The sequence below is a fragment of the Centropristis striata genome, chromosome 3, assembly GCF_030273125.1.
Source record: "Centropristis striata isolate RG_2023a ecotype Rhode Island chromosome 3, C.striata_1.0, whole genome shotgun sequence".
NCBI classification, from domain to species: Eukaryota; Metazoa; Chordata; class Actinopteri; order Perciformes; family Serranidae; genus Centropristis; species Centropristis striata.
In genome coordinates this window covers 22,222,907-22,250,695 of record NC_081519.1, presented here as the reverse complement: position 1 = coordinate 22,250,695, position 27,789 = coordinate 22,222,907, and the positions used below count along the sequence as shown (strand labels likewise).

Sequence of the window (27,789 nt, the reverse complement as noted above, 5' to 3'; positions counted from 1 at the left end):
CAAGATCACCTTGTTTTCTTCAATTTCTTGTTCATTTAAATGCCTGGTACAACTACATGTACATTTGTTTGGGCAAATATAATGATAAGAACAAAGAGTTTAATTTAAGAGCTGATATCTAGACATTTTCCATGGTTTTCTTTATAATGATTTTGGTTATTATCAAGAATGTTTCCATGACTGTAGATGTAAAAATGACTAAGAAGACACAATATGACCAAAAATAGATGTAAAAATTATCAAAAAAGACACAAAATGACAAAAAATAGATGTAAAAATTACCAAAAAAGGACACAAAATAATCGAAATAGACACAAATTGACCAAAATAGATGTAAAAATGACCAAAAAAGACACAAAATTACCAAAAAGACACAAAATTAACACCAAAAGACACAATATGACTGAGGGAAACTGTTCCCCAGCAGAGCAGCGTTGGAGTTGGAGCTGATATCTAGACGTTTTCCATGGTTTTCTTGATAATAACCAAAATCATTATGAATAAAACCATGGAAAATGTCTAGATATCAGCTCTTAAATTAAACTCTTATCAGCAATTTTTGTTATCATTATATTTGTCCAAACAAATGTACCGTTAGTTATACCAAGCATTAAAATGAACAAGAAAGCAAGGAGAAAACAAGGTGGTCTAATATTTTTCTCCATGACTGTATATATATATATATATATATATATATATATATATATATGAAGAATCTCAAACATTTCCACATAGCTGAATTAATCAGACAAGAGATCCAAGAAACTCAAAAAAAAGTGATTCCTTCTGTATAAACCTCTCTGAGAAAACATTCCACCAGGAGACTCCTGATGGACTGTTTGAGACAAAAAGGATCTGAATCGATGCAGCAGAACAAAATATTGTTGTTGCCTACATTAGCCACAATGCAGCTGGAGGGGTCTGTCAGCAGTGATATGCTGGTAGAGTTAATGTATCCTGCAGCAGATCAGACCTTCTGACCCCCTAAACTATTTAACCAACACTGACTCGAGTGACATCACCTGAGGCCCTGAGTGGCCGCAGCTCCAGCCCGCTGGCCACCTATTTGTGGCCCCTGAACTGTTATTTCTTCACTATGGGTTTTGGTTGGGTCAGTACAGCGGTGTTCCAAGTTATCTACTAAAAGAAAGTTGGACAGTGAAAATTGGCAACTCAAAGAAGAATGGATTCAAATTTGCATTCATTCTCCCTCCAACCAAGACCCATGTGCTTAATATGCAAGGAGACTATAGCTGTGATGAAGATTTCCAATTTGAAACGGCATTATGAGACAAAGCATAGGAATTTTGAAGAGACATTTCCTCAAAATTCAGAGGTAAAAACAACAAAAATAAATGCACTGAAATCATCATATCAAGCTGCAAGCAGGATTCTTGTCCTGACAGTAGACAGGTGATCTAGTTAACTGACAGGTGATCTAGTTAACTGAGAGGTGATCTAGTTAACTGAGAGGTGATCTAGTTAACTGACAGGTGATCTAGTGAAGCAGCTGTGTGATGGAATAAAACATACAGAGTGCATTTCACTAGCTGTGGATGAGTCCACTGACACCACTGATAATGCTCAGTTAATGGCGTTTGTGAGATATTACGATGAGTCAAAAAGGGAGTTTTTTTCTCATTATGAATTAATTAATATTTATATTATATTTAAGTTCATATAGTTGTTGTTTTGAATGAAAAGGACATTTTCTGTTGAATGTGGCCTGACCGACCTCACTAAATGGACCTTTGAGTCATTAAAAAAATCTTTGTGGCCCTTTTAGATTTGTCTTTGAGTACCCCTGGTGTAGACTGACTCACATGCGTGCAGGGAGAAGTGTTTGCGGTCAGTAGATCCGGCGTTTCCAGTAGCCGACGGGATCGCGGGCGCCACGGCCGAACCCAGAGTGCCGACCACCGGCCGGGCTGCGGGGGCGACGGGGGCAGCAGCTGTGGCGGTGCTGGATGAGTCTCCACCCTCTCCCAATAGGTGCTGGATGGAGTGCAGCTGAAAACACGGATCAGACAGCAACACGGAGGCAGCACGAGAAACCCTGCAGGAGAAGAAGAGGACGGACTGTTAGAGGATGAAACAGAAACACCAGGAGAAGAAACATGTCCGCAGGTCAGTTGCAACAATAACACAAAAACATGAATCACAGTATGATATACATAAACATATGTACATACATGCATATTATACACAGTCTTGTTTTCTTCCATTTCTTATTCATTTTAATGCCTGGTACAACTAACATCGAAACTTTGTTTGGACAAATATAATTTTAGAGCTGATATCTTTTATATATATATATTTTCCATGGTTTTCAATATAATGATTATGGTTATCATCAAGAAAACTATGGAAAATGCCTAGATATCAGCCCTTAAATTAAATTCTTATCAGCTATTTTTGTTATTTTCATTATATTCGCCATACAAATGAACCTTTTGTTGTACCAGGCATTAAAATGAACAAGAAATTGAAGAAAACAAGGGTGATCTAATATTTTTCTCCATGACTGTATATATATATATATATATATATATATATATATATATAATTGAGCAATCGTTAAATTCTGATGCACTTCTATTTGTGCAGTTATGGTACTTTACCGCTGATCCAGCAGCTTATTCAGAGAGTAAAGATACACACACACACACACACGCACACGCACACACACACATATATATAAACACACACACATAAACATCATTATCCACCATCAATATCGACACACACTCGTTATTTCAGCAGCAAGGCACTCTTGCAGAAAACAGTAAAAAGTGTGAAATTTTGCTGCATGGTTTGAATGGGAAAAAGTAGCGCCACTCGGTGGACAAATATAAAAATTCAAAATTGAAAGCCAGCTGTCCAAAATGAAATCTTAACATAAAGGAATGCATTAATTTATGTCAAGATAAATGTGGGATCCAAAATTACTTTTTCAATGGGGCATTTTTTGCCACTAGGAGCAAATTACTTGGTTTTTGCGTAGCTTAGCAATTTTAGGTTTAGGGTTAGGGTTAGGGTTAGGTAATGTAAAATGTGATGCTAGTTTATGAGAACATTTAGGGTAAAGACTAGAGTTTACTTTGTAACATGATGACAGTTGAGCTCATATCTGATCATTATTTCTTCTTCAGAGGATTTATCTTGTTCAGAAGGAGACCGTGTCAGAGTTATTTTGCTGTGCAGGTTTAGAGAAAATGAAAATCGCTCCAAACCACATTATAACACAGGGAACATCTCTGTGTTTTAACACAAACAATCTTTTGAGCACCATCGCAGAAAATTAAGAGGAAAGAAAACCTTCAGAAATTACAACAAAAAAGGGAAAATTACTAAAAACATTTCAGCCACCAAACTGAACTGGATCAGTTTATCAGCAACAAAACGCAGAAAACAACTTTCACTTCTGGTTCTATTCTCTTAGAAGCAGAAAAAAAAAAGAAATCACAGAATCACAGAGACACTCGCTCTCCCAAAACAACTTCTTCTTCTCTTCTATCTTCATCTGTCTGTTCTTCTTCTCTTCTATCTTTATCTGGAACTGTCACTCTATTTCATCGAGACAACCTTCAGTCTCCTCTCTCTCTGCATCAATATTTTATCGCAGGGCTTTCCACAAGACCTGACTCCCACTCACTCATCCTCTCTCTGCCTTTTGTCTCTTATCAGAGTAGTACTGTACTCTCCTGTATATATATATATATATATATATATACACATATAGAGAGAGAGAGAGAGAGAGAGAGAGAGAGAGAGAGAGAGAGAGAGAGAGAGAGAGAGAGAGAGAGAGAGAGAGAGAGAGAGAGAGAGAGAGAGAGAGAGAGAGAGAGAGAGTACAGTATAATGTACTGTGTCTCTCTCTGGACTCTTGTTCATTGGTGTCTGTTTATGTTTCTGACCCTTTACTTTATATTTTTCCTTGACAGAATGTCACTTCACACTCCCCGTCAGCGTTCTGACCCGTCTAAGAATCGTCACCTCGTCACTGTGCCGGGCTTCCAGGCAAAATGGTCCCAGACTGAGAGCGAGTCAATGACCGGAAACGAATCGGCCAGAAGGAGATGTAGCACCTCACTTGGAAAAAAAAACAGGTGTTTGTGCAAATTAAGTGAACAGCGACTCAGAGTAGGTGACCTTTTCTAGGCAGTAGATGGCCAACGATGGAGGAGCCTGGAGGAAACCTGGAGGGGGCGCCATTCTGCCTGATCTGAACCGGAGAGGTGTTCTGTTAAAGGACTGCTGTCCAAAGGATTCTCCTCAAACAAACAGCATGGAGGGTGAACTGTGAACATCCAGCTGAGGACTTTAATTCTCGACCTATGGAACAAGTTCTCATGCGTCCCGGGGAAGGCTGGGGCATATTCAAAGTCTCCAAAGAGAAGGCAGGTGATGGGGGCTGTGGTTGTGGTGAAACCACAATTAAAAATACTCACTTCCTAAAACAAACCCATCACAGCAAGCTACAGTACAACTGAACAAAAAAAATTGCTTAAATCAATATTGAATCGAATTGTGGCCTTAAGGTATAATTGAAATGTGTTTTTGGAGAATCATGATAACTCTAATAATTTCCTATTCCCTTAGTTGGCACAGTGAAGTATGTTGATTTATTTTATGTGGAGGCAATCGAGCTGAAAAAGGAGGCCATCTAGCTGAAGAAGGAGGCCTTGGCTGGTCCAGGGTTCTCCTGACCCAGCAGACAGGTACCAGAGTTTAGAGACTGGAGAAAGACTTTTGGTTGGACTAAAAGAAGTTCTGGCAAACTGTTAAATGGCTTAGAAAGGGGAAGCGGGGCTTGGCTCGACACTGTTCAACTGGGGAGGAGAACTGGGGAGATCCTGGAAATTTTAGGTTTTAAGGCTACAGGAGATCTGATGAATCCATCAGTACCAACCGAGTCATGATATCTTGTCGGGAAGGGGTGAAATAACACGTCAAAGTTAGACTATTTTAGTCAGGACATTGCAATTTTCAAATCTTAACTCTGACCTCCAGCTACTGAATGAAATGAGCTCTATGGGTACCAACGACTCTCCCCATTAGCGACATGCCCACTTTATGCTGATAACATGCAGTTTAAGGCAAAAACCACAAGGTTTCTCTGCAGTTCACACAACAGAAGGTCTCACGTTACAGTCATCTTTCAGACATACCCGATGTATGCAGGTGACTGTTTAGGGACCCTGTAAGCACAAATATTCACATGCAAGAAGACAAAACAACACATTTACTGCAGGAGAAACACTGACTGTTATCGGCATAAAGTGTCAGTAAAGAGGAGACTCGTGAGTTATCAGCATAAAGTGGGCATCTTAGTAAAGACACTTGTGGGTTATCAACATAAAGTGGGCATGTCAGTAAAGGGGAGACTCGTGGGTTATCAGCATAAAGTGGCCATGTCAGTAAAGAGGAGACTCGTGGGTTATCAATATAAAGTGGGCATGTCAGTTAAAATCAGTCCTGAATTTCTCCTATTTTGGGGCCAAAACAATTTCCAATGTAGTAACACATTATGTGTCTTTTACATTTTTTATCTGTGTTGGTATTAAAGGAAAGCAGAACCTGTGATCGGTGTGTGTTGAAGGTCATCTGTGTCGGTCACAGGAGGCTGCAGAGCGACCGACGGGGAAACACGCTGACATTCTGCAGGAAAATCTACTCTGACCTTTTCATCAGAGCAGCCACGACACTTCACACAGAGAGACTCTTCTCCTTCATCCTGTCTGTACGCGTCCCTACTCTTCCTGTCCTCGGTCCTCCACACCAAACCACAGAAAGAGGAGGAGCGCTCAGCGAGATGGAGATCACTGAAAAGACGAGCGGAGTGAGTCACGGCCGGCGAGCTGGAAATGTCACAGACTGTGTTTCAAGTCAACACGAGTCCATTGTGTTCGGTCTTTAATTATAAAGCAACAAAAGGCCAAAGTGTTCAGATTGACATGGCTCATTATCCTCACACTCACAGAAATCACTCAGACATGAAGGAACATCGACAAGAAGACGGACACTTGAACTAACAGCAGGAGACGTTTGACAGAAGACAAAAGACGATCTGTCCGTCTCTCCACATGATGGACGACCGCCTGTGAGAGTGGACGGACTCATAAATATTTATATGACAACAGAAAATTAACCCTCATCTGACCGATCAAAACTATCAAATCCGTCTCCTATTCTCTGACTCCGTCTCCTAGTCTCTGACTCTGTCTCCTAGTCTCTGACTCTGTCTCCTAGGCTCTGACTCTGTCTCCTAGTCCCTGACTCTGTCTCCTAGTCTCTGACTCTGTCTCCTATTCTCTGACTCTGTCTCCTATTCTCTGACTCTGTCTCCTAGGCTCTGACTCTGTCTCCTAGTCCCTGACTCTGTCTCCTAGTCCCTGACTCCGTCTCCTATTCTCTGATATTAATGTCTCCTATTCTCTGACTCTGTCTCCTGGTCACTGACTCTGTCTCCTAGTCTCTGTCTCTGACTCTGTCTCCTAGTCTCTGTCTCTGACTCTGTCTTCCAGTCCCTGTCTCCTAGTCTCTGAAAATATTTAAAAACAATCTGGTTCATTTTGGATTTACAAGTTCAAATGTTCCAACTTCTGAATATAGAAATATTAGAAATAAACAAGATATGTGTTTGTCACAATAAACAACAACAAAAACAACATCTTTTTTTTACATTTAAATCAATCCCCCTCTCCCTGACTCTGTCTCCCTCTCTGTCTCCCTCTCTCTCCTTCTCTCTCTCTCCCCCACACTCTGGATTAGATATTGTCTCATTTGTTTAGCTTGGGCTATCTTTTTTGAATAAATGCTTTTTTGGAGTGTTGATACTGTCTATTTAATTTAGCAATGTATGCTATGTAAAGAACTCTTAAATCCTTATTATTATTGAAATGGTAATTTCACCTGTGAAAATCATCGTACAATCTCTCTCTCTCTCTCTCTCCTCCAGAATCTCTCAAACTGAGAGAGAGAGAGGGAGAGAGAGCGAGAGACAGAGAGAGAGAGACATGAAAACAACGGAGAGCGAGCGTGAGAGCCTGAAACAGAAACAGAAATAGACAGAAAGCAGTGAACACATGAGGAGGAGGAGGAGGAGGAGGAGGAGGAGGAGGAGGAGGAGGAGGAGGAGGAGGGTCTGAGATGGGCGGGTGATGCTGAGAGAGAGAGGGAGGAATAGAGCGGAGTGTTGGAGAGGAAGAGGAGGAGCTGGAGGCAGCAGAGGAGGCAGACACACTCACTGCCGAGCGGAGAGACGACAGGAAGCAGCTCGACCTGCACACACACATCTGGACACGCAGATAAACACACACACATCTAGAGAGGAAGAACTTCTCCTTTTCTGTCTGTCTGTTACTTTTTAGAAGAAGAGGAAGCTGCACAGATTCTCTCCTCTCATCACTGCTGAACACAAGAAGAAGGAGGAGGACGGCTGTGTGGATCAGCCGGAGGACAGCCGAGCGCTTTGTGTGTGTGTGTGTGTGTGTGTGTGTGTGTGTGTGTGTGTGTGTGTGTGTGTGTGTGTGTGTGAACCTCTCGGTGTTGCTGTGGACAGGATGCTGACCTGTTTGAAGATATGATCTGCGGCTCGGGGCGGCTCGGGGCGGCCGACAGCTGCGACCGTGATTCACAAAAGAAGCGACTTGGCATGAACACAGAGAGACGTGAATACAAGTGAGACGAGATTGAGATCACGTGAGACTCCGCTCGTCTCTGTTTGAAGACGAGTTTCACGTCCACAAATTGTTTGTTGTTGTTGGGACTAAGCTGAGAGACAGCATGATCGCTTCCTCTGCCTGAAACAAAAAAAGTGATGACTGAGCGGATTACAACTCCACATAAACTCCTGGATGACTTTTAAAGACTTGTCTCTGCATCCATCATATATTCACTTCATCTATAAGCTCACACAGCTGCTTTTGTTCCAAACTACAAAGCAGAAGGATTGGTTTGTTGACAGCGGTGCACCTGGAGCTGGACCTTCCTTTCTCCCTGTGCTTGCCGCTCCAGATGGCTGCCGCGCTGGCAGGTGGATGCAATCAGCTCATTCAACATTTATTGGCTTTCACAAAATAAACGATCAGGCCGGAGCGAGGGGAAGCCAGCCAGCAAGCGTGCATCACAGTGACAGCCTGTTTGTGCCCTGTGGCTTAAATGCAAATAAGGTTTGTGTCTTAGATGTGACTTGGTAGCGATAAGAGACTGAGAGAGTTTAGTCACAGATCAGCCTACAGCGGGACAGCACAGGATGAAGTTTACAGAGTCTCATGTGTTCGTCTGTCAACAGTCTTCTGATATTAAAATGAAAATAAGATGAATCTCACAGCAGGGAGGATGTGAAACATTTACAAAGTGTGGAGAAACTGACGAAGAGAACACAGAGATCTGCTGGCATCATGCTGCGTGCTGCTAGGAGCGCAGGTTTCCTGCAGGGTGTGGTTTCATCACCCTGTGTTGTTGTGCTGCTGGTGTGTCTCCAGCTGAGCCCGGCACTCACCACCCTCTGCCTGTCTCACGGCTCCTCGCAGGCCGGCGGCTGCGTCTGCGCCTCGGACATCCTCAGCTGCACCGCCGCCGGTCTGGACCGTGTCCCAGGAGACATGCCGGCCTCGGCCGTCACTCTGGACCTCAGCCACAACCAGATCCTGCAGCTGGAGGCCGACAGCTTCCGAGGACTTTATCGACTAGAGACTTTACGGCTGGCGCACAACCAGCTGACAAAGATTCACCAGGACGCGTTTCGAAACGCCTCCGGGACTCTGCTGCGCCACCTGGACCTGTCGTCCAATCAGCTGCACGTCCTGGAGCAGCATTACTTTCTGCGGCTGTCCGGACTGGAGGAGCTGCTGCTGTTCAACAACCGGATCGTCCAGGTGGAGAGCACGGCTCTGGTCGGGTTGGCCAGCCTCCGCAAGGCCTACCTCAGTCACAACCGCCTCACGGACTTCCCCTTCTTTTCCATCCAAGAGCACAGCCACCCTCACCTGTCCATGCTGGACCTGTCCTCCAACCGTCTGCCCAAACTGCCCCTGGAGGACATATCCAACCTGCCCATGCGGATGCAGAGTGGACTCTACCTGCACAACAACTCTCTGGTGTGCGAGTGCTCCATGTATGGCCTGTTCCGGCACTGGGAGCAGAAGAACTTCTCCTCCGTCATAGACTTCCAGCAGGAGCACACCTGTCTGGTCTATGGAATCCAGAGAGGCACAGTGCGCTTCTTCCAGCACAGCCGCTTCTTTGAGAAGTGCAACCTGACCGGCGCAAGTCCCAAGGAGCAGAACAGCAGCGTGGCAGTGAAGGTGGGAGCGCCGGTGCTGCTGCACTGTGTGACCACGCTGATCGGGCAGCACGTCACCTTCCTCTGGGTTTCGCCCAACCAAGAGTATGTGGCGCCGCCGGGAAACAACGGGTCGCTAAAGATGTTCACCAACGGCAGCCTGGAGATCGTGGCAGCCCGCGTGGAGGACTCGGGGATCTACTGGTGCATGTCTCTGGACCAGCGGCGGCAGCGCAACGAGACGCAGGAGGTCAATGTGACCGTGGTGCTGCAGGGCGAGGGCGAGCAGCACGAGCCCTTCAACACCGGGTTCACCACCCTGCTGGGCTGCGTGGTGAGCCTGGTCTTGGTCCTCATGTACCTGTACCTGACGCCCTGCCGCTGCCCACCCTGCCTGAGGGCCCCGCCCCCTGCCACCGCTGCCCCGAGCCAGGGCAGCGAGGCCGCCGGGGCAGGCAGCGCCCAGTCCTCCATCCTCACCCCGACCCCACCAGCATCCACCGAGGGCCCGGGCCGCAAGGTCAGTACCAACAAGCATGTGGTCTTTCTGGAGCCAATCAGAGAGCAGCAGAACGGCAGGCTGAGGGCGGGGCCGGGGGGACACCTGGGGCCAGGGTTACTGCTAGAGCAGCACTCCAAACAGCCGAGGGCAGGGGAGACAGACTCTGTCACGTCCATGTTCTCAGACACAGAGAGACACATCACTCCCTGATCCCCCCCTCCCCCCCACACACCTGCATCACTTGAGCAAACCCTGAACACTGTCCACCTACCCCGCCCCCACTGAAACCTGAACACCGTCCACCTGACGAACCCTGAACACCGTCCACCTGCCCCGAACACAGTCCACCTGCCCAACCCTCACCAAACCCTGAACACCTTGCACCTGCCGGCCCCCACCGAACCCTGAACCACTGCACTGTGACGCTCAGACGGACTGACAGGAAACAAACACAAACCAAACCGACGGACTGAGTGCTGCCTCAGTCTGAGCATGGACTGCTGCGTCCCTTTAAGCACGGCTTGTCCCTTTAACTAACATTTGCTGCAGATGCCTTTTGTCTCCCACAGAGACGTAGACAGGACGCATCTTTTTCTAGAGCTGTTTAGCCTTTCCTCCTTTTGTTGATTCAAGTCAAACCTGCGTAGTGTCGCTCTATGTGTTGTAGAGTAGACGAGATAGAGAAGTAAAAATAGAAACAGTTTTAAAGGATAAGGTCTGAACTACTCCTCCTTCTCCCTTCTCTCTCCTGGAACCTGATTACTGTCATCATCCGTCAGAACAAAAGGGAAATAAAAAAATGAAAGCTGAAATAATTTATGCTGCAGGTGAAAAACTTTTTATTGTTCCCCTTTTTTAATTCTCTCTGTCAGAGACAATAAATGTGGAAATGAACTGCTGGAGAACAAACTGACGGGACGATATCTGTTTTTACTGTCTTCACTGTATTCACTGCCTCTCCTCCTCCTGCTGCTCCCCTGTCTGCACCTGTCTGTAGTAATAAACTCTATCTGACTCTATGTCTGTGTGTGCAGCATGTGTTCACACTCAGTCTCATTGATTTTGACTGAATAAGCACAACAGAATCTGAGGAAATTAACTAGAAAAATTATGATTCAGTTTCTGCTGACTGACAGATTCTGCAGAAAGAAAGAAAAAACATCTCCAATGAATGATTCTTGTATCTGGGTTAAAGTCAAGTCTAAAGTAAATTCTTCAGATTATGACTGATATTACAGGTGCATCTAAATAAATTAGAATATTATAAAAAGTTAATTTATGTCAGTAATTCAGTTCAAAAAGGTGAAACAACACTTTATATAGATCCATTTCACAGAGAATAAAACATTTCATTTCTTAATTTATTTTATTTCTTCTAATTATAATGATTATGGCTTACATTTAATGAAGACCTAAAATTCAGTGTCTCAAAAAATGTGAATATTACAAAAGACCAACAAAAGATTTTTAAAAGTATGTTTAATATGGAAATGTTGGTCTATGAAAAGGATGTCCATCTATATGACTCAATACTTGGTTAACTTGAACTACAGTAAATTGACTTTTCATTATATTCTAATGTGTTCAGATGCACCTGTAAACATCTATATGACTCAATACTTGGTTGGGTCTATTTGACTTCAACTACTGGAGATGGACTTTTCATCATATTCTAATTTATTGTGATGATCCTGTAACTTTATACTGATAGGAAGCACTGCTAATTAGAGACAAGTTCATGTTAAAGTGTCTCTTTGTGCAGAATAACAAAGTTAGAATGACAGAAATCAGAAAAAAGTTTAATTTAAGTTTTGCAGAAATTGTAATGTGCAATTATTGTTCCAATATTTTGACAAATAATAATGATAATATGCTTAATGATGGATATTAATATTATTTTAAACTGATAGAAACTGATTAGAAATATGGGGAATCCAGATGTCATTAACCCTTCGATAAAGAGAATCATTCCCTCAGCAGGAAGCATAAACATCAGATATTCACATTAAAATAACTTCCTGTGTTCATTCTGTATGTATTCTGTGTATTAAAGCATGGGGATGCTAATAATCAATATTGAGACTAACAGCAGTGACTCTGACGTTAAATATTTCTTGTGTTTTAATGGAGTCAAAATGTTTCTCTGAACACAGAATCAGAATATATGGAAGTTAATTTATCCAAACAACCAAGCACACAGAGCAGAAACTTACATTTCATCCTGACACGATCATTAATCTAAACTGCCGTGTGTGTGTATGTGTGTGTGTGTGTGTGTGTGAGCACATCAATATATTATTTATCACGAATTCAATATTGTCACGATGAGGTCAGAGACCTGCAGCTTTACAATAATTAACGTGTGTGTGTGTGTGTATGTGCACATGCATGTTAGTGTGTGTGTGTGTGTCTTCATGCATGTTAGTGTGTGTGTGTGTGTGTGTGTTTGTGTGTGTGTGTGTATGTGTTTGTTTGTGAGTGTGTGTGTGTGTGTGTGTGTGTGCACATGCATGTTAGTGTGTGTGTGTGTGTGTGTGTGTGTGTGTGCATATAGATATCCAAAACAAATATAACATGGACCTTTAGAAAAGCAAAGTGCCACATGATGAAAACAAAACAGGATATTTTACAGACTAGTAATCTCCACCAGAGCTCACACTGAGCCTGAGAGTGAGGCTGTGTGTGTGTGTGTAATGGGCTGTGAGACTGATGGAAATGTGTTTATTAGCTGCAGCAGTAGAGTCTGAAGGAGGAAAGAAAAACAGACGTTTCAGCAGCTTTTTTATCTCAAACACACTGTTAATATGACCCGAGAACAACAAACACACACACAACAAAACACACAACTCACAGAAACACTTTCACATTAACACCCTTTCAAACACAGATCTTACAGTCGGAAGATTCACTCAGAGTCTGAGACTGAACACATGATGTGATCAGATTTCAGCTGAGTGTGTCACACACACACACACACACACACACACACACACACACACACACACACACACACACACACGGATCATTTATCTCGCCGTTGGTTTCCTTCGTGCAATTATTCAAATCAACACGATATCATCACAAACGATGCTCTGCAGCCATAAATCACCTGGTTACAACCTGCACACTCAGCACAAAGACGAAGAACCAAATCAAGATCTGATCTCTTTAAACACAGAGGACAGTCTATGTTCAAGAACTGAACATCTGAAGGTTGTTTTCTTTTTTTTTAAATCACCAAAAATCCTCAAAGAAACTGTAAAAACAGACATTGGCCCTCATTTATCATGTAGAATCGAGGGCAGATCTGAGTGTATATTTCGTCTTACGACAGAGTTCACGTGGGATTTATCAAACGATCGTATCTCTCCAATCACAGCGTAAGAATGATCGGCTGTTGATATATGCGGCGGCTCGAAACAAGCGACAGTTCACAGTATAAATACACAATGCAGCTTGTTATTCATGTGCAGGTGTTTGTTAAACAGACAAAACTATTATTAATATTATTAGCGCATGTCTACAGCTGTTACTGTGACTGACAGCTGATCCAGCTGTGATCCGCTGCCGCCGTCATTAGAAACAGACGTCGCTTCACGTGATGCTTCGGAGGGAAAGACGCCTCAAGTCTCTTAAAACGTCTTCTCTCTCCTCACTTCGCTTCCCTGCGTCTCTCCATGCATTCCCGATGGTTGGGACTAAAACGCAAGTGAATGATGCGAGGGAAGTGGGGATGCAAAATAAGAGACTTGGGAGAGACCCATGGAGTTGCACGAGAACCGTTTCTCGACCAATTAACCTGGGAATTCATGGCTAATTTGTATCGATTGAGGAGGCTGTTACCGATGCAGCTATATCTCTCACTTGTTAAACCGAATATCCGGTTGCATCGGTTTATCGTATCATCGGTGCATCTCAATAAATTAGAATATCATAGAAAATTTATGTCAGTAATTCATTTAAAAAAGGTGAAATAACACTTGATATAGATCCATTACACACAGAATGAAACATTTCACCTCTTAACTTGTTTTATTTCTTCTAATTATAATGATTATGGCTTACATTTAATGAAGACCTAAAATTCAGTGTCTCAAAAAATTTGAATATTACACAAGACCAATTTTAAAAAGTATGTTTAATATGGAAATGTTGGCCTCTGAAAAGTATGTCCATCTATATGACTCAATACTTGATTGACTTGAACTACTGGAAATGGACTTCTCATCATATTCTTATATATTCGGATGCACCTGTAGATACTGTTGGAGAGAGAGAGAGGACATATTGGACTTTCATCTCCACATTCAGTCCTGAGATGTGTCATCATGAAAAGTGACAGAAACAGCAGAAAACCTGCTGACGGAGCATTCAAACACCTCTCTGTGATTCCTGAGGTCAGTCAGCTGATTCCTTCTCAGGTTAAAGACGATGTTCTCTGGAAGCTTTTATGAGAGACGGAGGCAGAGAGACATTAAATATTGAGGGGGTGTTCCCTTGCGCTCCCAGCACGTTAACAGTCACAGGAAGCTTGTAAAACAGACATTTAAACTCTTTTTGTTTCTGCGGCTAAAGTCTGTCAACTGTCAAACTTTAAATTAGACTCATTAGAAACCATCAAACACATAATTATAACAGTCAGACAGAATATAACTGTGATAATCATCATCTCTGCAGCAGATGTTTCAACGCTCAGAGAAACCAACTCCAGAGAAACCATCAACTCTTTAACTTTTACTTTTTAGGGGGCGTCCCAGTGGCTCACCTTGGTAGATCACATACCATTAAGGCTGAATCCTTCCTGCGGCAGACCCGGGTTCGAATCCGGCCTTAGGTCCCTTAGCCGCATGTCCTCCCCTCTGTCTCCCCCTTTCTATCTATCACTTCCAATAAAGCAAAAACTGCCCAAAGAAATAATCTAAAAACCAACTTTTACTTTTGAAAGTGTACCCTACTGTTATGACCCTTTATTCACCATAATAGGTTTCAATAAATTAATTCATTAAGTAATTTTAATTTAGATATTTTTGACCAGAACAACTTGACACACAGTGCTAAACTGCATCTCAAATAAATCTTCAGGTTCAGAGCTTTCAGATGATGTCACCACTTCTATGTGGCCTTTACTGTTGACCTGCTATCTCCCCCTTTACATCCACTGCCCACAACCACCAAAAAAGTTTTTGAATGGTAACAGGTTAACAAGCTAAAAAAGTGAAGTCCCTCACCTGGTGTTTCAGGTGTTTGATCCGACTGAACTTCAGTCTCGTCCTGATCTGCAGACTGTGTGTTTATATACATATTTATATATTATATATAGGAATCTTTGGGTGTTTAAGTTGTTACTTTTATATCTCAGGCCAGTTTGTGTTTGTTTCTCACTGATTTAAAGTGTAACAGACTGAGTGGGCACATACAGGAACAATGTTTGATCTGACGGCTTGATAACAAACTCTCCAGCATCCATTAAGAAGGAGTCCCCATCTGATGCTTCCTCTCCACTAAAACATATCACATCATTTATTCATGGAGTCAGAGTAAATAAAACCACATCTTTGTTCTGTCTCTCTGACTCCAGATTTATCTCTGTTTGTGCTCCTTCAGTCTGTTGAAAGATGTATATCTCATAGAGTTAGAATAACACAGCAGCAAATCAGATAAATGTCACTTCCCAAACAAATGAATTTGATCAGGTCCTGTTAACCGGACTGGATGTGATCACTGTTCATTTATTTTTGCATGTTAGCTGGTTTTCTGGCTCCATCTGTGCATCTCGGCTCTGCAGAGCCAAGTTCTGCTGCCAGACGCTCATCAACGTCTGCTCCACGGTGACGTGCAGTCTGCAGCGTGCACCAGCTGCTGAGCACTAACACTCAGACGTTAAAGTGCTTATAATGCATCACTTTCAGATCAGATCCACCTCTCTGTGTCAGCATGAGACTCTCCTGCACTGCTCTGAAGGACCAGAGTCCATTCAGAAAACTGGCTTTTTAAAGCAGCAGAATAGTAAAACTAGGTGTTAAAAACTATTTAAGTCAACCGATATATCAATAACAAATACAAAATGTCCCTCAGCAGAGTCCAGAGCTCCACCAGGCCCAGAGAGCTCTGCTGCACCAGACTCCATTCAGAAAACCATCGTTTTAACACCAGTGTTCTTGTTTTTCAGACTTGACAAAGCATCAATTCAGCATTATGTTGGAGTTATTTCAGCTCCTTTAGATCATAATATTCACAGAAAATCACAGATAAATCTCTTTATTCAGCTTCAGACTGATAATAATATTGTATTAAATAATATTGTATTCTTGATGATGATGTAAAGCATTAAACATTTACAGCACAGTAGTCCTGTCTCAGAGACACATGAGCAGACAACTTCTCTACAGGGGGTTATAATGTGGATTTGCATGATAGTATCTGACTGGCTGTATTCCCAATCCACCTTTTTTTGTTTCTTTGAAGTTTCTCTCACTGTTCTGTAATACCTGGTTCCTGTATGTTAATTACATTAAGTCACAACTTCACTAGTAACTTCCTCCGGCCCTTTGATCGTGTGAGACTGAATTTCTGTAAAAACAGTTTCTTTTGTCGGGAGAGAACGCTGAAGGACTGCACAAACCAACTAAAGGCTTTGATTGATCACACCAGCTTTCTGTATTTTTCTTCAGAGACTTAGAAACACTCAACATTTTGGGAAGAAACTGCAACTACAGTTGGCACAGCAGAAACAACCATCAGGTCGACAGCTTTAGTTATTGAAGTCATCTGATGGTTTTTGTGACGTTTTAAACTGAGCGAGTAAATAATCAGCAGCTGCAGGAAAACGTTCTAACTCGTGCTGTCTCTCCTTCTCCTCTGTTTCCTCTCTGACTCCTCCTCTGATCTCTCCTCAGATTTACACTTCCCACCTCTACTCTCTGCTCCAACCCTGAGACCCTCACACCTCCTCCTGCTCCTCCTCCTCTCTCGCCTCTCTCCCTTCTCCTCTACTCCTCCTCTCCTTTCTCTGTTCTCAGGACCTCCTCTCCTCCATCCAAATTGCTCAGCTGTTACCACAGTAACAGAAGACCACCGGGAAGAACGGAAATGTGCTTTCACACCATCACACGCCAACAAACACACACACACACACACACACACACACACTATGAGACAAACACACACACACACTGTGTGAAGTCGCTCCTTGTTTAACAGCTTGAGTCTTTTTTTTCTTCATGTGGAAAAGTTGAGCAATCGTCACAAGAGAGATGACGTTATTATTATTATTATTATTATTATTATTATTACCATTACTATTATTATCATCATCATCATCTTTATTATTATTATTATTATTATCATCATCATTGTTATATTATATTATATTATATTATATTAGCTGAAAACAGATTTTGGATCATTATTACTAATGGACTTTAACTTCTTAATAACCTGTTATGAGCTTTAATTTATAATAATCACTTTAAACTGATCATGTTTTATGTTTAGAGCAGCAGAAAAGTAAAGTTCATAAAATATAAATACTGGAACAGCTGCTGAGAAGCATTTCAGCTTTTTATCAGAAATATTTTTAACCAATTCCCCCGAGAGAATCTGCCTGAACATGTCTCTCTCTCTCACACACACACACACACACACACACACACACACACACACACACACACAGTGTGAAACAGCTGCAGTCTCTTCATCTGTTCGACTGAAAACAAAATTTAAACTGCATGTTTAATAATCTATAGTCTAATAATTTTACCTAATATAAAGTAAAAGCATGAACTAAGTTTTAATGTTTTATCCTGATGAATCTGCAGAGAAACATTAATCAACAAACTGTTTGAATTTAAAGACTTTATGTTCTGATAATATTTACTATAATCACGTGTTGTTACAGAGTCTGTTCATCTGCACCGTGAAGTTCAATAAAACACTAAAAGAGAAGACATGTCTGTGCGTGTGTGTGTGTGTGTGTGTGTGTGTGTGGACCGATGCACATTACAGCTTCTGAAGGAATCACTACAAATGTATAATATTTGCAAATCAAATTTAGAAGTCATAAATAATGCAAATGACCACCAGACATTTCTCTCTCTCACACTCACACACACACACACACACACACACACACACACAGCACACTGGTTGTAGTCCTGCAGAAGCTCAGAGAGTTAAAGAGTTTGATTGAATCAGTATCTGTGAGTGTTGGGGTTCTCAGCTCTGACTGAGATCTCTGCAGCTCTGAGAGCTTTTCTGGTTTCAGTCCAGAGGAACCGGAGACCAGGTTCCTGGCAGAGACAGACTGCACTGCATGCTGGGTAAGAGGGCATCGATCAACAAACTAACAATTAGAAACAGAGAGCATGATTGGAAGACTGATGGAGACAAAACAAGAAGTACGTCCAAGTATCAAAAATCACCAAAAGTACAAGAAAAAATAAACTGTAAAAACAGACGTTATAGTCAGAGTTTCAGACGGTCCTTGAACGCAGCATTAGTTATAAAAAGTGACCAAAACTTTTACACAGAGCAGAGAGGAGAGGACAGGAGAGGTTGTTCTCACAGAGCAGAGAGGAGGGGACAGGACAGGCTGTTTACACAGAGCAGAGAGATCCACTGATTTTATGGGCAATAGACAAGCTGCTGCAGGTCTCTCGGCAGCTCTGATGTCCCCTGGCTCGTAGCGAGATCACCGGCCTTACGGCAGCGAGCGGTAGCGGGGCTAGTTGGTAGATTAGGCTTTTGCCAAATCCTGTGGGAAGCAAGGCTAAAACAGGCTTGGTGGTGAAATAGGAGTGTAAAGTCAAACCTTGTTCTCCTTTTAAAATCAACTTTCGCTCTAAACTATTTAAAACGCCGTCAGCTAGATCGAAAGAGAGTTTCGCGTCTACTGCAGCAATCTTGGATCCATTAGAAAACTACAAAACTACAAGCTTCCATCTGTTGAGTAGTACGCGTCATCGTCTTGCCGTCCCTCCCCGTTCTGTGATTAGATCCCTAAAACAGGGCTAAGAAACAGCCTTAGTTGCCAGACTGTGATGCAGTTCGAAATGAAATCAGAGCACGCAAGGCAGTATGGGTATACCCAGGCTAGTCTTTTTTGGTAATTTTTTTCTTTTTTGGGGTGATTTTGTGTCTTTTTGGGCGATTTTGTGTCCAATTTGAGTGATTTTGTGTTGCCGATTTTGTGTCTATATCTTTTTTTGCGATTTGTGTTTTTTTGGGGGGGTAAAATTTTGTGTTTTTGGGTGATTTTGTGGGTTTTTTTGTCAATTTTGTGTCGTTTTTGGCAATTTCGTTTTTGTTGTTTGGTGATTTTGGTTCTTTTTCATTGATTTTGTGTCTTTTTGGTGATTTTGTATCTTTTTTGGCATTTTTGTGTTTCTTGGCAATTTTGTGTCTGTTTTGTGATTAGTGTCTGTTATTGGGTAATTTTGTGTCTTTTTTGGGTGATTTAATGTTTATTTGACAATTTTGTGTCTTTTTTGGCAATTTCGTTTCTTTTTTTTGTGATTTTGTTTGTTTTTTGGCGATTCTGTGTTTTTTTGCGATTTTGTGTCTTTTTGTGACGTGTCTTTTATTGGGTAATTTTGTGTCTTTTTGCCGATTTTGTGTCTTTTGATTGTAATTTTGTGTCTTCTTTGGCAATTTTGTGTCTTTTTTGGGGTGATTTTGTGTCCTTTTTTGTGATTTGTTTCTTTTTTGGCTAATTTTCTGTCTTTTTTGTGATTTTGTGTCTCTTTTGGGGGATTTTGTGTCTTTTATGTGATTTATGTCTTTTTTGGGTAATTTTTTTGTCTTTTTGAGTGTTTTACTTTTTTGGTGATTTTTTTTCTTTTTTTTTTGCAATTTGTGTCTTTTAGGGCGATTTGTATCTAATTTTGGCGATTTTGTGTCTTTTTTGGGGTGATTTTGTGTCTTTTAAAGGTGAGGACAGGAGAGGCTGTCAGGTTGTAAACTTGACCAGTGGAATAGAGAGTCAGGGTGAGGAGGTTATTAATATGTGAAGTGACTCTTATCGAACATGAACTCTGAGCGTCTCTGAGCATCTCCCTGCAGGCAGCGGGTCGTGACAGCGTACTGAGCAGCTGAGCTCTCTGAGCAGTAAAAGCTCTCACCGTCCCCTGAGCCGGGCCTCTCAGGCTCCAGAGCTGCTAAGCTAATTAGCCTTGCTCTCAATCTAATCTGCCCGTGGCTGCTGATGTCTCTCAGCCGCTAATGGACAATAATTAGCATCATTGATTTTCTACACTGTGAGGGAACAGAGAGCCGATAACAGCAGAGCGGCCATGGACACACAACCAACCTGCACACACACATTACACACACAGGATCTTGTAAAAAACAACATTATTAAACTGGAGTAAACACTGAATATCTGTGTGATAATGTGTGGAACAAATAAAAGGTTCAGGATCTGAAGCCATCCCCTGAACAAACCTGGTGCCTCATCACTCCTGATCCTCTCTGACAAACACAAATCAGCTGAGTTTACCGTTTAACCCTTTAACGGGAGGAATGTAAGGTTCATGAGTCCATGAAGTCTTGTCTCTAAGTTTTTGCAGCATTGTTGGGTTTGATATCATTTGTTGCATCGATTTGGTTCTGCCTGCTGAAAAAAGCCCCTTATCGTGAATCTAGTGTCTCAGCCATCCATCCTCTGAATGCTCTAGGTCTCTAGTTTGTGGTTGTAAAGTTTCATGAGGCTGTGATTATGCTAGAGGTCGCAGCAGCTCATTTTATACACTGAGCTCAAGTTTCACTCACTAACATCATCACACATAAAGAAAATTGGGCTCAATGAATCCACAAGAGTCTCAGCTTTCCAGTCAGACCCCATTGATGCAGCGCACAGACTGTTTAGGGACCCCAGGATGCACAAAGACTCACACACAAGAGGACACAACAACACATTTTACTGCACGTTACAGCACGTCTGTAAAGAGACTTATGGCGAAACATAGAACTTATTTTCATTCAGAAATCTGCAGCTCAGTTATTAACCAGTGGAGGGATTTTAGGATGCCTTATTACAAATATATGATGCCTCACATGGAGCACCAACAGTTATAGGATGCCTGATGCAACGGGGTGTCAAAAATGTAAAAAGGGGTAAATCATAAATGCTATCCCTCCCATAAGGATTTCAACAAGAGTCTCAGCTTTCCTATCAAACCCGATTTATGCAGCTCACAGACTCTTTAGGGACCCCAGGATGCACAAAGATTCAGATACAAGAGGACACAAAAACACATTTACTGCAGGACAAACACTGACCGTTATCAGCAGAAAGGAGAGTTTTCATTCAGAGATCTGGAGACGTTTGGAACCAAAAGATTCCTCTTATATTATATTCTGTTTAGATATTAATATTTCTTCAGCTGTTTCTGTTCGGTTGGACTCTAAACGGATCATAATTTACTAAATAAATCATGCTGTATTGAAGAAGACTTGGAACATAAACTCATTATGAGAATGTTTACTGAGGTCACAGATCATTCTATCATTGCTGCTTGTTACACAGACTGCAGCTTTAAGGACTTACTGTGTGGACTCCAACTGCTACAGATTAATGTTCATTATTTCAGCCTGTCGGAGCTCACCAAGTGTTAAACAAAAACCCATTCATTCCTATAACATGCTCCGAGCTGCAGGTCACATAACTGGATCAGAGATCTGATTAATGACACGAAGACACTGGACATGTGGACGAGTTCACACACAGCTGCAGGCCACTCGCACACCATCCATCAGCAGCAGCTCGCCACTGCCACCGCCGCCACGGTCACACGTCAACACAGTCACACAGTGGGAACCACCTCTGATAAACAGAAGTTTATTTACAAATTATTGACCTCTGGTGTTCGTGTCTGAAGTGTTCACACACTGCTACAAATATGCTGCTGCAGCAAAATATACAGTCATGGAAATAATTATTAGACCACCCTTGTTTTCTTCAGTTTCTTGTTAATTTTAATGCCTGGTAAAGGTTCATTTGTTTGGACAAATACAATGAAAACAACAGAAATAGCTGATAAGAGTTTAATTCAAGAGCTGATATCTAGACATTTTCCATTCTTGATAATTATTTTGATTATTATCAAGAATGTTTCCATGACTGTAGATGTAAAAATGATTAAAAAAAAATAAACAAAATGTCCAAAAATAGATGTAAAATGACCAAAAAAGACACAAAATGACCAAAATACAGCCATGGGAAAAAAATATTACACCACCTCGTTTTCTTCAGTTTCTTGTTCATTTTAATGCCTGGTACAACTAAAGGTACATTTGTTTGGACAAATATAATGATAACAACAAAAATAGCTGATAAGAGTTTAAAAGCTGATATCTAGACATTTTCCATGGTTTATTGATAGTGATTTTTGTTACCCAGAAAACCATGGGAAATGTCTAGACATTTCGACAGACAGTACCAGGCATTAAAATGAACAAGAAATTGAAGGAAAGAATTTTTCCATGACTGTATTAAATAATAAAGTGACAAAGGAAAATAGAAGTTACAGAAAGTAATTTCAGCTCCATATGCACGCACACACACACACAAACACACACAAACACACACAAACACACACACACACACGATTTAAAAAATAATTTCTGCTGCAGTAAAGAGGACAAATATATAAAGGAGAAAATATCAACTGGATGGATGAACAGAGAGAGAACGCAGCGCTTACCACACTAATGAAGACAGACAGACAGACACAGACAGACACACACACTCACACAGGAAAATAAAGCCTCAAAGCTTAAATAGTTCAAGTGGAACTAAGAACTTTAAAAATATGTTAATATCTCAAAACAATCTGAAGACAAGCACGAGGTGATGAAGCTGAATGGAACAATGAAAACAAGAAAAAAGAAAAGTTAATGAAACCATCAGAAGGTGAGACATGAAGAGGCCGACCGAGAAGACAGGAGACGTCAGGACATGAAGAGACGGACTGAGAGAACAGGAGAAAAGTCCAAACGTCCACAGAGGAGAGGAGACGAGACAGCAGAACTGTTGCAGCTCGTCTCTGATGGACAGACAGAGGACAGATTTCTCTCTGATGGACAGACAGAGGACAGATGTGTCTCTGATGGACAGACGGAGGACAGGAGACAGCTGTCTGCAGAGCGGCTGGAGGACGAGCAGGACGTCCATACGTTCATTATCTGAGACTAAAGAACTCATCGATCTCACTCAAGTCTGTCCATCATGTTCTCTGACACTTTTATCACTGTGAGACACTGTGAGACACTCAGAGACACTGTGGGACACTTGGAGACACTGTGAGACACTGTGAGACGCTGTGAGACACTGTGAGACACTGTGGGACACTCGGAGACACTCGGAGACACTCGGAGACGCTGTGAGACACTGTGAGACACTGTGGGACACTCGGAGACACTCGGAGACACTCGGAGACAGATTGAGAAAGATTGTTTGGAGACTCTCAGACAGGAAGAGAAGAAGAAGAAGATTAATACTTCTCTGATGATTTAATCAAACAGAGAACTCTTAAAATAATCTGACAGCTGAGAGTTTCAGACTGTTTCACCTTCACTATAACCAGAACAAATTTACATACCAGAAAAACAGAGTGGGCGAGACACGAGACACATCCAGCTCCCTGATGGACAGACGCCTGTCCCTGATGGACAGACGCATGTCCCTCTCACCTGTCCCTGATGGACACACAGACACTTGTCCCTGATGGACAGACGCATGTCCCTCTCACCTGTCCCTGGTGGACACACAGACACTTGTCCCTGATGGACAGACGCATGTCCCTCTCACCTGTCCCTGGTGGACACACAGACACTTGTCCCTGATGGACAGACGCATGTCCCTCTCACCTGTCCCTGGTGGACACACAGACACTTGTCCCTGATGGACAGACGCATGTCCCTCTCACCTGTCCCTCTCACCTGTCCCTGATGGACACACAGACACCTGTCCCTCTCACCTGTCCCTGATAGACAGACAGGTGTCAGGAGATTGATGTAGACATTAGAGGAGTTATGGAGCTGATGATGAATTCATGTTTAATTCGACTCAGACAGATTTATGTTGTTGGTGGTGTTGTTGTTGTTGTTGATGTTGATGTAAAGTCTTGACAGGAAGTGAAGTCACTGTTTCCTCAACAACAGCTTTGATGAGCGGCAGGTTCAGATAATTATCAGCTAGTAAATCTGCGAGTTCACGACTCGAGAATCTGTTAGTGGTTTATCTTGTCTCGGTGCGTCTGTCAGAGTATCGGAGAGAGAACAGTCTGACAGATTATAGATCATGGAGAGAAAGTCTGATTATTATAAATTAATGTGTCTTATTTATTTGAGATGATGAGTGCAGAACAGAGCCTGAGAGGTTCTGACTGTTCCAAACTAAGGGAGAGGAACTCCTCTTTACAGACATGCCCACTTTATGTTGATAACACACAAGTCTTTACTGACATGCCCACTTTATGTTGATAATCCACAAGTCTCCTCTTTACTGACATGCCCACTTTATGTTGATAACCCACTAGTCTCCTCTTTACTGACATGCCCACTTTATGTTGATAACCAACGAGTCTCCTCTATACTGACATGCCCACTTTATGTTGATAACCCACAAGTGTTTACTGACATGGCCACTTTATGTTGATAACCCACTAGTCTCCTCTTTACTGACATGCCCACTTTATGTTGATAACCAACGAGTCTCCTCTTTACTCACATGCCCACTCTATGCTGATAACCCACGAGTCTTACTGACCACTTTATGCTGATAATCAACAAGTGTCCTCTTTGCTGACGTGCCCACTTTAAGCAGATAACCCACGAGTCCCCTCTTTACAGTCATGCCCACTTTATGCTGATAACCCACAAGTCTCCTCTTTACTTACATGGCCACTTTATGTTGATAACCCACGAGTCTCCTCTTTGCTGACATGCCCACTTCGTGCAGATAACCCACAAGTCTCCTCTTTACTGACATGCCCACTTTATGCTGATAACCCACAAGTCTCCTCTTTACTGACATGCCCACTTTATGCTGATAACCCACGAGTTTCCTCTTTACGGACATGCCCACTTTATGCTGATATCCCACGAGTCTCCACTTTATCATTAAAATACATATTCTGTGTCAAAGAAAATGTGAGTTTGTTTTTTCTGCAGAGTTTGAATGTTTTGTTACTTGTTCAGACACCTGCTGTCTGTCAGCACGTTCATTATATTCAACTCTGATTAATTTTACACACAAACACACACACACACACAGTTTGTCCTCTTTCTGTCAGCTTTGTTTCTCTGCTCCTCATGTTTATGTGACAAACACAGTTTTTGTCTTTTATCAGCAAAATGACGTGAAGAAAGTTTACAGATTAATAAACTGTCAGCAGAACATTTAAAGTCGACCTGAGAGATGTTTTATAATAATGTGATGGTAACATTTTTTACTTATATTTCTTTTGTCCTTTTGGATTATTTAGAGTAGACTTCATTATATATATTTTACACTGTGACCATATGAACACACAGACATACATTTATTTAATGTATGTCGGTGTTTTAAGTAAAACATGTTCCAGATTCTGATTAAAGGTTCATCGAGCCCTCGAGTCATTAGCGTTCAAACTGACGACCTATAGAGTTTCCAGGTCAAGAATCTAGTGTTTATCAAGCTGCAATATTTGTTCACATTCACCATGAACAGATTCTTAATATCTGTCTGACTGAAGAGCATTATATAAACCCTGAGCAGTTTTATTATAGTATTATTAATATTATTAGGGACCGAGCACCGAAGGTGCGAGGACCCTATTGTAATTGGTCCGTCTATTATTAGGGACCGAGCACTAACGGTGCGAGGACCCTATTGTAATTGGTCTGTCTATTATTATTATTTTTCTCCTTCTCCCAAATGAATTGCCTTTTTGGGGGCTTTATCATATTCCAAAACTCACCAAATTTGGAATATATATAAATCTCATGTGAAATTTACGTATTCTGGTATTTGCGGCAATGGGTGTGCCAAAATGACTCAACAGCGCCCCCTTGAAAGTCAAGAAAATTCAGCCCCTCGCACAGGAATGTCGTATCAGCATGAAATTTGGTACATACATGTATCATGGCAAGACGCACCAAAAAGTCTCAAGAACCCATAACCTAAAACGTACAGGAAGTCGGCCATCTTGGATCGAAAATGGCGTTTCCTGCTGTTTTGGCCCATTTCCACGTTGCATACTTTAACGAACTCCTCCTACAGATTTCACCCGATCGACTTCACATTTGGTCAGTACCATCACAAGGCCTTTGGGATCAAAAGTTGTATAAAGCTTTACCGCCGCTCACACTATGTGGGGGTGGCACGGCGGCAAAATATGGCGTCTCGCCATAAAACACGAGATCGTTATAACTTCCACATACTTTGTCCCATCGGGTCCAAACCTCTCATGCTTCATCAGAGTCCAGCCCTTAACACTTCCACACAACAATATTTCATAAAGCCCCGCCCCTTATGCTATATCACGCCCCCTTTCATCACATGACCACCTTGCATACTTTACATAACTCCTCCAACATATTTCATCCCATTGACTTCAAACTTGGTCAGTAGCGTCACAAGGCCTTTGGGATCAATAGTTGTACAAAGCTTTACCGACGGTCACACTATGTGGGCGTGGCATGGCGGCAAAATATGCCGTCTCGCCGTAACACACGAGACTGTATAACTTGACCATACATTGTCCAATCTGTCCCAAATTTCACACACGTGATAAGGGTCCAGCCCGGAACACACCCACGTGTCAATATTGACACACAGTCATAGCGCCCCCCGCTGGCTACAGGAAGTAACTTGTTTTAGACTTAGCCCTTGCAGTAGGTTTCACGTAGAGACACGAAATTTGGTACACACATTACTCATGTGGAGACGCACCAAAAAGACTCTTGGACCCATACCTCAAACCCAACCGGAAGTCCGCCATCTTGGTTTGAATATCGCAATATTCAGCATTTTGGCCCATTTCCAGGTCGCATACATTCACAAACTCCTCCTACAGATTTCACCCGATTTACTTCAAACTTGGTCAGTACCATCACAAGGCCTTTGGGATCAAAAGTTGTATAAAGCTTAACTGACATTCACACTATGTGGGCGGGGCATGGCGGCAAACTATGGCGTCTCGCAATGAAACAAGAGATTGTATGACTTGACCATACATTGTCCAATCTGTCCCAAATTTCACACATGTGATTAGGGTCCAGCCCGGAACACACCCACGTGTCTATATTGACACACAGTCATAGCGCCCCCTGCTGGTTACAGCAAGTAACATGTTTTACACCTACTTTGAGCTGAGTAGTAGGAGACACGCGATTTGGTACAAATAGGGACTGGGCCCACAGCGACGCGCCTGACGTGTCCTCCCCCAACGGCTCCTCCCCCGACGGCTCCACTCTGCGAGGGCCCGTTCAGTACTGCTTGCAGTCCTAGTTATTATTCTTATTCCCAAAAGTAAATCGCTAATTTGGAGCCTTTATCATATTCAAAAACTCACCATTTTTCGCATAGACATAAATCTCCGGTGAAATTTACGTATTCTAGTGGGCCCGGTCAAGGGCGCGGCAAAATGACTCAACAGCGCCCCCTGGAAAGTCAAGAAAATTAAGCCCCTCGCACAGGAATGTCGTAGAGACACAAATTTTTCTACATACATGTATCATGGCAAGACACACCGGAATGTAACAAGAACCCATACCCTAAAACGTACAGGAAGTCGGCTATTTTGAGTCAAACATGGCGTTTCCTGCTGTTTTTGCCCATTCCCATGCCGCATACTTGAACGAACTCCTCCTACAGATTTCACCCAATTCTCTTCAAACTTGGTACATAGCATCACAAGGCATTTGGGATCAAAAGTTATTGCAAGCTTTACCGCCGGTCACACTATGTGGCCGTGGCATGGCAGCAAAATATGGCGTCTCGCCAAAAAACCACTGA

At 42.3% G+C, this 27,789-nt stretch overlaps 2 protein-coding genes across 3 annotated transcripts in view; one reads left to right on the top strand and one right to left on the bottom strand.

Moving 5' to 3' along the window:
- The window catches only part of LOC131965171 (E3 ubiquitin-protein ligase RNF123), a 116,621-nt gene that overhangs the window by 30,665 nt on the left and 58,167 nt on the right, over window positions 1-27,789 (bottom strand). For both annotated transcript variants that reach the window (XM_059328479.1, XM_059328480.1), the window contains exon 37: window positions 1,824-2,056. In XM_059328479.1, coding sequence (XP_059184462.1) covers window positions 1,824-2,056 — 233 coding nt within the window. The remainder of the gene's footprint in view (window positions 1-1,823; window positions 2,057-27,789) is intronic.
- amigo3 (adhesion molecule with Ig-like domain 3) lies at window positions 7,536-11,877 on the top strand. The gene has a single exon (XM_059328482.1). The coding sequence runs from the start codon at window positions 8,406-8,408 to the stop codon at window positions 9,999-10,001; it is 1,596 nt and encodes a 531-aa protein (XP_059184465.1). The 5' UTR covers window positions 7,536-8,405; the 3' UTR covers window positions 10,002-11,877.